This window comes from Rhamphochromis longiceps, linkage group LG3, assembly GCF_057381845.1.
Source record: "Rhamphochromis longiceps isolate RC_006_pf linkage group LG3, R_longiceps_female_GT1.1, whole genome shotgun sequence".
In the NCBI taxonomy this organism is placed as follows: domain Eukaryota; kingdom Metazoa; phylum Chordata; class Actinopteri; order Cichliformes; family Cichlidae; genus Rhamphochromis; species Rhamphochromis longiceps.
This window is the reverse complement of record NC_140559.1, coordinates 35912080-35924734: the sequence shown is the minus strand read 5'-3', so window position 1 is coordinate 35924734 and position 12655 is coordinate 35912080. Positions and strand designations below refer to the sequence as shown.

Sequence of the window (12655 nt, the reverse complement as noted above, 5' to 3'; positions counted from 1 at the left end):
GAAATAAATGTTGTGGAGTAGACCCCATGCCCTCCCTCTGGACACAGAACAACTGATGGCTGCTGTCATTTAACCAGGTTGTTTACATTCGTTATTCTGTAGCTCTGCCACTGTGGTGGATGTAAAAAAGTTTTTGTCCATCTGTCATCGACTCCCACCCAGTCTGCTTCCTGGTGATGCTGTTCGGTTCGTTATCATTCTTTACGTGGCTACCGTGCAGATCTCTCGAAGCTCACGACTCTACTGCTGCCTCAGCCTCGCCCTGTTCCCACCTCGCAGACATCCCTCAGTGGATGCTATGGCTGGTCTTAGTCCAATTTCCTCATCACCTCGTGTATAAAATCATGCCAAAGCTAAAAACAGACTGATAGAAGAATATTAAGCTGGAAACTAGAGATGGCACGATACCACTTTTTTATGTCCGATACCGATATCATAAATTTGGATATCTGCCGATACCGATATGAATCCGATATAGTGTGTTTTAATCAATAAAACTGTTTTTTTAAAATATCTTGCTGCATTTTGTATAAGTTCATACTCAAGTTTAAAACAACAACTACACTAAAGCTATTCTGTTATACCTGTATGCAAAAAATCAGCAATACTGATCAATCTAATAAACTTAAACCTACACCATCCTCCCTATTCTGGTATTTTAAAGAGTACTTAGCGTAAATATTAAGCAACCTAACTAATAGGGTTCCAACTCCCAGCAACAACAAAAATAAATAAATAAAAAATAAGGAACCACCCCTCACGCTCCACCTCATGATGCTTAATCGACGTAATCAACCTTAATTTGATGCAGTGTGAAAAAAAACGCACAGAAATCAATTATTTTTCAAGAAATATTAAATAGATTCAACATCTTTCTTCTACAGAATTGCAGACTGCACAGATGGTACCTTCCCAAAGTAAAAAGTACTATAGCTTACTAGGGTATATATATTAGACTTAATAGTCACTATATACAGTAATTGACTTCTATTCCTTTTACATCAAATTAAAACTTTGGGTGTCAGATAATTACTTATTAAAAGCTAGAAATTTTAAATGAGAATAAGAAAGAAAAGTGTGTCTTTGTGCCCCCTTTTCCCTGTTAATGCCCTATCGGCCCCCCTGGCTAAACTTTGCTAGATCCGCCCCTGCACAGTTACCAGCGTCAGCTACGTAGAAAAAGATCCTCGAGTAGAAAGTAATATTAAATACATTCTAACAACAGCTGATCAAGCTTAAACGTGCTGCTGTTGTTCAGCCGCTGGTTTCCTCTTTCTGGTGCAAAGTGGGCCAAAAACAAACAAGAGAGACGGACTCGCGACAGAAAAGCCGATCAGCTGATCATTAAGCAGTTTCATGATTGAAGTAGCAGCAGGAGAGCGAGAGGCAGTCGCTTGTTAAGCTTAACGCAGGAATGCTTTACAAACATTCAGAGATGGACTTACACACTTGCTTTACTTCTCTCGGGGATAACTTTGTCGGAGATGAAATGCCAGGTTGCTAGCGAAGCTCCAAATGCTATCCAGACCACCGACAGGTCCTGCATGCCACAGCTGCTCTATCACGTGATGCATACTGCTCCGACGTGCTAACGTTCTGAGGTGAGTTACGGCGTGTTGCAAGTTTTGTGAGGTGCTTTCGTGATATTTAATGGATCGGATTACATTTTTTATTTTTCTCCGATATCCGATCCAGTAATTTAGGTGGGAGGTAAAATTAGAAGGAAAAAAAGGAATCTGATTTTGTAAAACATCAATTGAATTTAAAGGCGCAGCCGGCCTCCTTTCACTCAGTGACAGACCACAAATAATAAAAGCGGCTGCAAAGATTTTGGTTTCCGTCCTGTATCCAAAACACACAAACATGACCACACAGACACACACACACACACCTTAATGACAGCATAAACCTCACTTCTCAATACAAAAGGGAACTGTGTGAAATGAGTGAATTTTAAGGCTGACCGTCACACCGACACCTGGATATTAGGGTTTCCCCTTATCACCCATCCAGCACATCTGTTACCACTAAAAAACAATGGACCTTGTCAGCGGCAGAGTTAAACACACGGGGTTATCGCTGTGGCATCTAACCGGCAACCTTTGACTTGAGAAGAATGCCGACACGGAGGAGGCCGAGGTTTACGGCTCCCCGGAGGCCTTGGTGTGGCGTACCCTCACAGAAGTGTCCTGAACCAAACATATGCTGAACTCAAAATACATTTAGTCCAAAACAAATGTCAGTGTGGATTGCTTGGTGTCGAATGATGAGGGCACGAATGTGCAGGAGTTCACAGAAGAAGCAAAAGTTCAGACGAGGGTCTGTGCCCCCCTAAGTCGGATCAATTTGTGGTAAAGATGTAACCCTATGCCGCTATTATCGCTGACACAAGTGTCCCGCCGCTGCTCGCTCTCTCGCTCTCTAGGTTCTGCTGCAACAATCCGCTGAATGAGAATTTCAGACTGTGACCGCATGCAGGATAAGAGGCTCGGCTTCAAACCCACTGTTCAACCGCGGAGCACTTGGACCGAGCGGCCGCTTAGCTCCAACATCCAAGCGAGGCCACTCGATCCCTTTGTGGTGCTGGTTGAAAGGAGCGAGATAGTTTTCGGTCTCCGGTGGTCATCTCAGCTTGGTCCAGCAGAAAAGTTTACTTTTCACTCTCTAAAGAGGTACTAAGTTTCAATGCTGCTGGAACACTGGCTGTGATTCAACTTAGGCAGGCTGCCTCTCAGGATCATCGCCTCAATATGATAACGCAACATTAACACAGAAATGAGTTCATTGGTAATTATGGCGAACAATGGTTTAGCTTGAGCGCCACTTGTGAATGCATAAAAAGGTGTTTTACACAAAAAAGAAAAATAAATTGGCATTCAACCCAACAAAAAAATCATAAAGTCTGACTGACTGAGATAAGTATTTTTAACCATTATTTTAAAGCGAGGTTTAACTTACTCAAGCATAAAATAACAGTTTTGCTTAGTTCAAACGTTAACTAAGGTGCTTTTTTAAGGCCTTAAAAAGCCCTACAAACAAAATCAGCGCTGTAGACTAACCTTTTGCCACGGTTAGGTGCACATGTCATGTGACGGGCAGGAATCTCAAGGTCAAGGTCAGAGGTCAAGTTTTCTGAAAATCATGTGAATGTGGTAATCCCATAAGGAAATTACCCTAGAATCCGGAAAATAATAACATAGGTGTAATTATAAAAAATCTCAGATGAGTTTAAATTTCAGTGACCTTGAGGTCAGAGGTCAAGTTTTTAAAAAAATCTTTGAAGGAGTTTCACTGGCTGCTGCCAGTACTTTTACACATATAAAACCAACACAAAAGAGTTAGTAGAGCAATCAAAAAAGTATTACATATTATTATTGTGCAAAGAAATTAAAAAAAAAAACAACTTCCTGGCTATTCATGAATATTATTGTTATTATTATTGTTGTTATTTTTTATTTTTTTATTTTATTTCCATCTGCTCTTAAATGTTTCACCTGTGATTTTCCTATAGGAAAATTAGATGTTTTATACCTTATTATTACTATTATTATATTACATTATTATATTTTAAACTGTAATCCCACAGAGATCCTTTAACAGAGGCCAAGAATTAAAATATGGAGGTAGAAACTTTGCTGGGGTTTCTTTCTGTTAAAAGGGAGTTTTTCCTTGCCGCTGTAGCCAAGTGCTTGCTCATGGAGGTAATTTAATTGGGGTTTCTTTCTAATATTTTGGAGTCTTCACCTTACAACATAAAGCAACCATTAGTAGTAGGGTTACTGCAGGTGAGGCAGAGGCAAAATATGAAGTGAACAAGTCAATGAGGGTTGTTTCGTTTTTAAAAGGGGACAGTAAACGAATTCTACTTTGCTGATGCTATTGTATAGTCGTATCTGGGGTATTACCATGTTTCCTGCTCACTTAGTTGGGGCAAGGTAAAAAAAATGGAGTAGACCCTTGGAGCATCCCTCTTACCTCTGCAGATGTGTAACTCTGTGCTGAGAATCCCGGGGGCAGAGCTTGTCGGTTCTCTGGTCGCTGGGAAGGGGTGCTGACTGGATAAAAAGCTGATCGTGGGACGTGACTCTGGGTTTGGCTGTGGGAGAATATCTGAGGTTTGGGCTGGAAGTTGTGGAAGTTCTCCTTGTGTTGTTGGAAGTCTTGAGTTTTTACTGTGAAGCCACAGCTACGATAAAACTCCTGATGAGAGGTGAGCTGACAGTCTTCTTCCCTTTCCTTCTCTCTTTCTCTCTCAAGCTCTTTCTCTCTTTGATTTTGGAGTCGCTCTCGTTCTCTCGCTCTCTCCATTTCTTTTTCCCTTTCCAGCTCGAGCTCCCTTTCCCTTTCCCACTGTCGGACCCGCTCCTCTCGCTCTCTCTCCCGCTCCATCTCCCTCATCCTTGCCCTCTCCATTTCCAGTTCCCTCTCTTGTCTTTCCTTTTCCTGCTGCTTCTCCCTTTCTCTTAGCCTCTCCTCTCGCTCCCTCAACCTCTCCTCCCTTTCCCTCGCTTGTTCCCTCTCCTTTTCTTTCCGCCTCTCCCTGCTGTTACTCACAGACTGCCTCCTGGCCTCCACAGTGTTTGAAAGCAGGGAGCTTTCCTGTGGTCCCCCCTGATAGGAATATCTCCTTTGGTTTGGAGGCTCTCCCCCTCTGGTGCTCCGGATAGACCCCAGGGCATTTGAAACAGACACGCCCTTGCTCGTTTGCTCAAAAAACTTCATTCTATCTGCAAACGGAAGGATATCAGAATCCTCGGTTCGAGAACCTGAAGACGAGCGGCCGTATGTTGATGTAGATGATGAGGTGAAAGCACAAACTCCATGACGAGACCCTGTTACTCCTAAAACGCTCTCATTGGAAACTCTGCACTGTCTGTCTTGATCAGGTTCTGGTTGGAGTTTGTGCTCAGGGGTCCAACGCCAACGGCGGGCCTTGCCAGCGGGAGCTGGTTCCTCCACAACTCGGATGCCAACACCAAAACTCGGGGCGCCTGGGTCCAGAATTTGGACAGATCTGGATAAACTATTGTTCTGAGGGTAGGTTAGGGATGGAGACTGAGTCTTTAAGACATCACGGTCTGATTCACTTGAGGTGTTTGATGGTATGACTGGTTCTGAGGTCTGGGAATCTTGGGGAAGAGAAGGAGTGGCAAATGTAGCCTTGGCACCGTCTTCCTGGGCTGGCTGTTCTGCATCTCCCTCCTCATTGATATCTGGATCCTCCTCCTGGACAGTTTCTCTACTACACAGTAACCCTCCTGGACCTCGACTGCGCTGAAGCTGGGCCTTTTTCCTCTGAATCTCATTGCGCAGGTTGGTGGCAAATCTCTCGCTTCGCCGGCGGTTCCTTCGATGGTTCCTGGAAGAGTTGGACTTTTTTGCACTTGCCTCACCTTCTACAACTTCTTGTTTTTTTTCTTCACCTTTTCCTCTGTCCACTGCTCTTTGCTCATCCAGTAAGGTATCCATACTTGCAGCAGCACTAAGAGGCTCAAAGTCCCGCTCAAGCATCTGCTCAGAGCTCAGTCTTTCCTGTGCTGATGATCCTGTGCTCTCCCCTGGCACGCTCACAGAGCGACCCCATGGCACGTGATGCTGATCCGGTGTGAGAGAACCGCCATTCACATTCAGCCTCTCTCTTGAATCTTTGTCATCTCCATCTCCTTCGAAGAACACAGATCCTGGGGTTGAGCATCGGCTACCTCCCCATTTGTTTGACGTGGCATGAAGGTGGTTTTGAGAAGCTTCTTGGTGTTCACTCATTGGCTGAAGTGATGAAGGGGACCACTGGCTGCTGCAGGGAGACAAAGAGGGCTCAGAAGGGTTTGATAGACTGCATGGTTCCACAGAAGGGCTGTCACTGTTAAACTGCAGCAATTGAAGTTGTGTAGCAAGGAGCTTCTCGGCAGCGCTGTGCCTGTGTAGCACAGTAGAGCAGTGCTTGGTCTGAGTGTGGGAGATGCAGGACTGCTCTTGAACCTCGGTGGAGGCTTCTGCAGGCAAGGTGTCAGAATCAGAGTGGAGGTTGGGATTTAAGGAAGTTGTCAGTGGTTCAGAGAGGTTTTCTGAGGTGCTCTCTGAGTTGTAGTCTTTATGAGCACTAGTGTCACATTTTATAAATCTAATATTTTCCGTCTGGATACAGTGTGTATCTAAAGTATCCTTCTCGAAATTCCCACTTTGACCTCCTCCTGGTGCAGGGAAGCCATTATGCATTCCTGATTCAAGATTAAGTGAGAGCTTGTTTTCTTCATAATAAGAAGAAACACCAGAACTTTCAATAGGAGCAGAAGCACAACGTGGGTTGGTGGAATTGGGATGACTCCGGGTTGCCCTAAAACTATCTTTTCTGGTTGGAGGCTGAGGAGGGTTCCTTTTTCTTTCCATTCCTGTTTCTCCATTTCTTAGAATCTCAAAGCCTCCACCCCTCCGTTCCTGCTCATAGCAGCAGGACGAGGGTCTCTCTTTTACCTCGATGGGCCTTGGTCTCGGCCTAGTCAGTGATCTGGACTTTTGTGTGATCAGCGGTGCCTCATCTTTGCCCTCACTAGGTGACTCGCAAAGGGTTGAGGTGTCTCTAACAGGGTAGCCTTGACAAGACAAGAGGTTATCCATTGAGTTGGCTTCACCGGGTCTCAGAGGGACCGTCGCGTAGTCAGATGTGTTTGAGCTGGCGGAGAAGGAGCTGTAGGCAGAGTCTCTCTTATTGTTGAAGAGGGTGGGATCGACTGGTGAATTATGGGAGTCTGAGTATGGCTGCGTGGTGGGTGTAGGTGTGTCCAAGCTCTCCATGGAGCCCAGGGAGCTGCTTCGGTCAGTGGAGGAGTAAGGTCTGGACAGCTGACTCCACTGTATGGACAAATCACTGCAGAGAGATGGAGATGCAGAAGGTCAAACGAAATGTTTCAAAAACAGACACTGGGTGGTGCTTTGGGTTATTTTGCAGACTAAATAAGCAAACAAATGCCAACTTGATCTTTGAACAACACATCAAAAACTATCCAGATTTCTTCCAGAAGGTATTTTTTTTAAAAACAAGGACTTTTCTGTATTCATTTTGAAAAATATCTCTATTCACCAGTTTAAGGTGCTGTCAAGATTATGGCAAAATAACAAGTAAAAATATAACCCTAACCATAAAGCAGTAACACTGCACACAGTCTGATAAAGACAAAAAGAGAAACGCACTCAATGGCCAATTAAAATGCAGCTTTGTTTTAGTTTTAAAAGCAAAATTAACCCTGCGTGTGTAGTCAATATGATCAGTGGTGTATGCAATGGGCCCAGATGTTGCCATTGCTGCTGATTAGATACATGCCACCTCTTCCGCAGTGCCTGCAGAAATGTACACAAAACACGTGCGCCAAAATATCGATGTACGTGTGGGTGGGGTTATAGGGTTAGGGGTGGGGTTAAATCTAGGGCTTGGGGTCATTACCACTGAAGACTTCAGAGGTAGTTTTATTGGTATTATTGAGTTTTGGGGAACTGTTCAACTATTCTTTGATTAGCATAGTTAAACAGCATTATGGATTTAGGGTTAAGCTACTTGCCATTATTAATTATCGAACAATTCACATCCAACACGTAATTGGCGACTCATCTAAAGATTAGGTTGGGATTAACATTCACTCCTGTTTTAGGAATTTTTACTAGATTAAAAACTTTACCCTTTGGGTTTTCCAACACACAAAAATGACCTCATTTACTCTAACCCTGGATGGGTTGACCCTACCAGCTTCATTTAAAGTAGTTTAAAGGTTTTTGCTGGGGAGCTGGACTGTAACAACTGCAGGGAAAGGCGGAGGAAAGTCAATACAGTATCAAAATCAAAGTAAATTTTAATGTTCTCTAAGCAACTTCATGTGGTTTCCAGAACATTATGATGTTACTTCTTGACTGACAAGACAGTTAATGCCTTTAAAAGCTACATATACTAAGTCATCTTTAATTTTCATATACTGTAAGTTTCGATTACCCCGCCCTTCACATCCCATCCATACAACATTTCCACTGAACAGCTGGTGGATCTGTTTTCTATCAGTGGTGAGCTGAAGATCCACGGCAGCCTCATGCATTTTAAAGCCCCTCGGAGGAAGCCTCTTTAGGCAGAGAGGGATTTCCTCCTCATCAACTCACGCTGCCTACAGTCAAAATGTCTAAGTCATTCCTTGATTCCTCTCATCCTTTTTCATCTTCCTCTTTCATTCCTTTCTTCCGATTTTTGTCCTACCCTGTCCCAACTTCTTTACATCAAATGCACAATGTTTACCCCCCCCCCCCCCCCCATATATATATATATAGCTTTTAAAAACCATTTTACTTTTTAATAACTATATATATAGCCAAAAAAGAGAAGCGTCTGTACAATATAATCTATCCTAGCACATTTGATTTAGATAAGAAAAAAAATACTCCCCCAGCTGAATCAAGAGAGAAAAAAAGGCAGATGAGAAACAGATGAGGTATCCCTTCTAGGGCAGACAGACATGCAATAAATGTCATATGTACTGTATATCAAATGTTGCTCAATGGACTCAACTACCCGCCACTCAACCGCAATGTTGGGTTTGAATTTGACCTGTGACCCATGTTACACATCATCCTCTCGAGCTCTTTGGCCCCCCTTGTAGTTTCGACTGTTTATTAGGCCAAAAAATGACCCCGTTTCCCCCAAATGACACAGAGGAAAAAAGAACAAAAGAATTCCCAACCATCTCAACTTCGTGGAGAAAACCACACGAGACAGAATAACAGGGAGCAAAAGGAGAGGTTAGGCAGCAAAGATAGAAAAATACACTTCGTACATATTGTCTTATCAAGCGGGCTTTGAGGGCACCCAGTGTTCATGCGCTTGGTTCAAATCCAGTGCCATAAAGGCTCCAATAAAAACCTGCAGGCATTTTTATTGTGGTATTTCTTTTTCCTGTAAAGAGGAGAGAGTGGTCACTCACCCTTTTGTTATTTCTTTGGTGTCTTATTCAAACAATGGGGAAAGTTGTCAAGGAGACAGAGGAGGGGTTACAGGAGACAGAAATTTCTGAAGGACTTTGATCTCAAACCAACATGGGCAAGACAACCAGCAGACTATCTCCAGGCTGCTGCTTGTGGTATTTATGGTTTACAATTCTTTGCTTCAGAAACTTCAGTTGTAAACTATTCAACCTCAACTTACTCTTTTACGCTAAATACAAGTTTTATGCTCATGTATTCCAATGTTTTGATGATTTGTAGTACGCGTATAGGTCATTTTCCTTTCCATGCTCTTACCAGTAGGCTCTATGTACATGGTGTCTCTCACATTAGACAAGCAATGTTTCTGTGTTTGACAGCTACCGTTTTCCAGTATGGCTGGATAATGTAAGAATTATATGAGCCGACTCTTAAAACTTCACTGGCTTTTGGAACATGAAGAGGAATTTATGTCCTTTATATAATGATCATGGGGTAATAAAGTCAAGACTTTAAAGTCAATAATAAAATTAGTGACCTTTAACTCATTAATATGCTGTATAACAGAAGTTGTTTAGAGCTGCATATCTGGATATGCGGATCCAAACAATGCCTTGAGGGAACTGTGCTACTGTGCCATATAAATAAAATTCAATTGAACTGAATATTTGGTTTGATAGACTTTTACACCAGAAGCCATTTCTGATGCAGGGATCTGTGCCAGCTCCCAGGTTCAAACCAAAGATCTTTCATGTGTTATGTGAAAATGCTATGAAACCACCATTAAGCTGAAGCAGCAAACAACAGCTCTGCAAAATAAAGCAAACATGGAAATGCCAACATTGCAGTTTCTCTAGTGTCCATCCAGACATGTTCAGGCATGTTCGTCAGTCTCAAGCGTTCAGTACTAGAATGACATAAATGGGAGCCCTGGGAGTGGTGCAATATAAGTACATAAATCGCTCAATAAGATCACGGGTGTAAAACAGTGAGATACAATACTCTGACTGGCAGGGTGGAAAGTACGCTTCATTATCTGCATGAGAAAACAGTCTTTGAGGGAAGTGAGCAATGGATGGGAGAGGAGAGGCTTCTGTATAAGTTTGACCTGGGTGACAGAGAGAGGAAGAGAGGAAATGAGACGGGAGCTGGAGAGGAAATGACAGTCACTCCTGCCCAATCAGACGCAATGTGGAACATGTGAGTGTGAGGTTTGACGAAGACGCACCAGCACAAATACACAAACGCACGATGTGAGAGTTACAAAAGGCATACACACTCCTGTGAAAGCTGGAGATATTTTATCCCTACTTTACTTATTGCTTACACATGGTTAGAGCAAAAATAAAACACACACACACACACACACACACACACACACACACACACACACACACACACACACGGACTGTACAAAATGTACTCTCCTTCACACAAACACAGTTTATTGAACGTCTTCCTCTCTTTGTCCACATTTTCTGGGAGTCACACGACATTGTCCAGAGTTATGCCGGGAGCTGCCTCCTCATCCGACTGATGAGATCAGGCGGGAGAACTGTGGGAATAAGAACCCCCCACGCACACTAACACACACGCACACATCATGTGGGACTATTAAAACAGTGGTACGTTAGATCACTGATTGCTATCAAAAGGAGAACAACTGACAAAGACATAAAGGCTATTTTTACTGTGAGTAGCTTGGTGAGATCATACTCTAATACAAAGAGTTTTATTCAACCTGACTATCCGATTCAATTATTTGTCACTGATGTATTACAGTAGCAGAAAAAAAAATCTCATAGCTAGACTCAGAGCGGAAGTAATACTCATTGATTTGGGAAATTTTCAATAAAAAGTAGCACTTTCACTAAGTAATTAGTCATTTACACATGCTGCTTGACAGCTGGCCACCATATTGGATGTGCTGCACCCAGCAGTTGGTGGGGAAAAAATGTGTAGTCCCCAACTGGATGGCAGTGGTTCCTGGGGGTTTCTGGCTCTCGCTGGGTGAAAATTCAAACTATGATCACAGCAATATGTTAGCAATCAAATAGTCACAAGAAGGTCTGCCAACCAGTTGGGTGACACATGTTTTTCCCTAGTGACAGGTGGTTGCCAGGGGGTCACTGACTGGTCTGAAAATCTGTGTGGCTGGGACTTGAGCAATCCCATCGACTGCAATCAACCTCTGGAAACCACTCACAGCCGATCAGGGAACACTAGTTTTTCTCTCTTGGTTGCCTGATGGTCATGGATTAGTCTCTAGGCCTGTGTAAGTGGGACCTTAGTCACTTAATCCCACATTGTCAGCATGAGCACCATGATATCTATATGTCAGAAAACATCACATTGACTTGTCACGTGTCTGCAAAACTACAAAGAATATAGTTTATGTAGAATGGTCTCCCACCTGATATTTTATATGGGCACATGGGCAAAACACTGTCAGAGGGCCAGAAACTCAACAAAAGGCAGCTTCATGTTAATGAATTTGGAGGGGAATGACTAATGAGTCTGGACTGCTGTTTAACTTATTATTCCAATTATGTGCACAAACAAATCTTTTCTGTCATGAGTTTGAACATTGCAAGATCCCAAATGATGGATAAAAAGCTGTCTGTGCTGCATGTTTTAACATCGGGTGGCCAATGGGTGGCCAATGGGTGGCCAGGTATAGTAAATAATTTCCTAGTCTTTTGTTTTATTTTAGAGTTAAACCAGTTTGAAACATTCAAAAGTCTTTTAATGTACTGACATTCCTTAAAAGAATCACTATTTTAAAAAATCATTATTATCTATATTCTTTTATAGACGATGGCATTTATTCTGACTTCAAATATTCAGTTTTAATGATTGCAAAATTGTCATCCTGGAGTCCATATTAAGACATGTTTTATGCTAACCTAAAATGACAGCAAACTGTGATTCTTTTAAAAGAAAAAGGGAATCTGTGGATGTTTTTGGGGCTGGCTGTTTTAAAATGATGCTGTAGATATTGAATTCAGTGAGTTTAAGGTCATTCAGCACCATGTTTCTCATGTTTTAATTTAGCCAGATAAGTTCAACATCAAATCCATGAAAAGTGGGATTTAATTTAGAAGTAATTTTGAATGGAGTCATACAGGACTTTTATGACTTAGTAGTAAAAAAAAGAAACCTGAATACTTCCACAATTTAGAGGTTTAGCAAAGCTGGGCTTAATGACATAATTATCTACTATCTCATGGCTCAATGAGCAATTGCTAGAGTCTGAAGATCTGTAATTGGTACAGATTAATTACACCACATGGCAGGAAGATATGATACTGAAAACACACCAAACTTCCGCCGAGAGGGCGTCTGAGATAAACCCATCAGCAAAACAAGGTTAGCCATTAATGCGTTGCTGTGTGATTTGGATTAGTCGCTGTGAAATTACTTAAACCAATTACTTAAACCAATTTCCACTCCACCCCATTTTAGTGTTATTCTACATCTTTCTTAAAACTTCTTGATTTAAACTGCAACTATTAACTGCAGAAGGCCAAATAACAAAACAAAATCCATCTGAATTTGTTGTTGCATCCCTTTCACTTTTAAAAACCCCGAGGGCTCTGAATGGATTTGCCACCGCAGCAGAAAACATCTTGTCCCCCACGAGCAGACGAACAAAGAGCTGGTCACCAGAGAGATCTGATTGGTTATTGCTTTGGAATGTTTA

General features: G+C 42.4%; 1 protein-coding gene across 6 annotated transcripts in view; it reads right to left on the bottom strand.

Annotated features, from left to right (window-relative positions):
• shroom4 (shroom family member 4) overlaps positions 1–12655 on the bottom strand; it is a 111355-nt gene that overhangs the window by 15797 nt on the left and 82903 nt on the right. For all 6 annotated transcript variants that reach the window (XM_085395718.1, XM_085395726.1, XM_085395734.1 and 3 more), the window contains one exon: positions 3976–6865. In XM_085395718.1, coding sequence (XP_085251844.1) covers positions 3976–6865 — 2890 coding nt within the window. The remainder of the gene's footprint in view (positions 1–3975; positions 6866–12655) is intronic.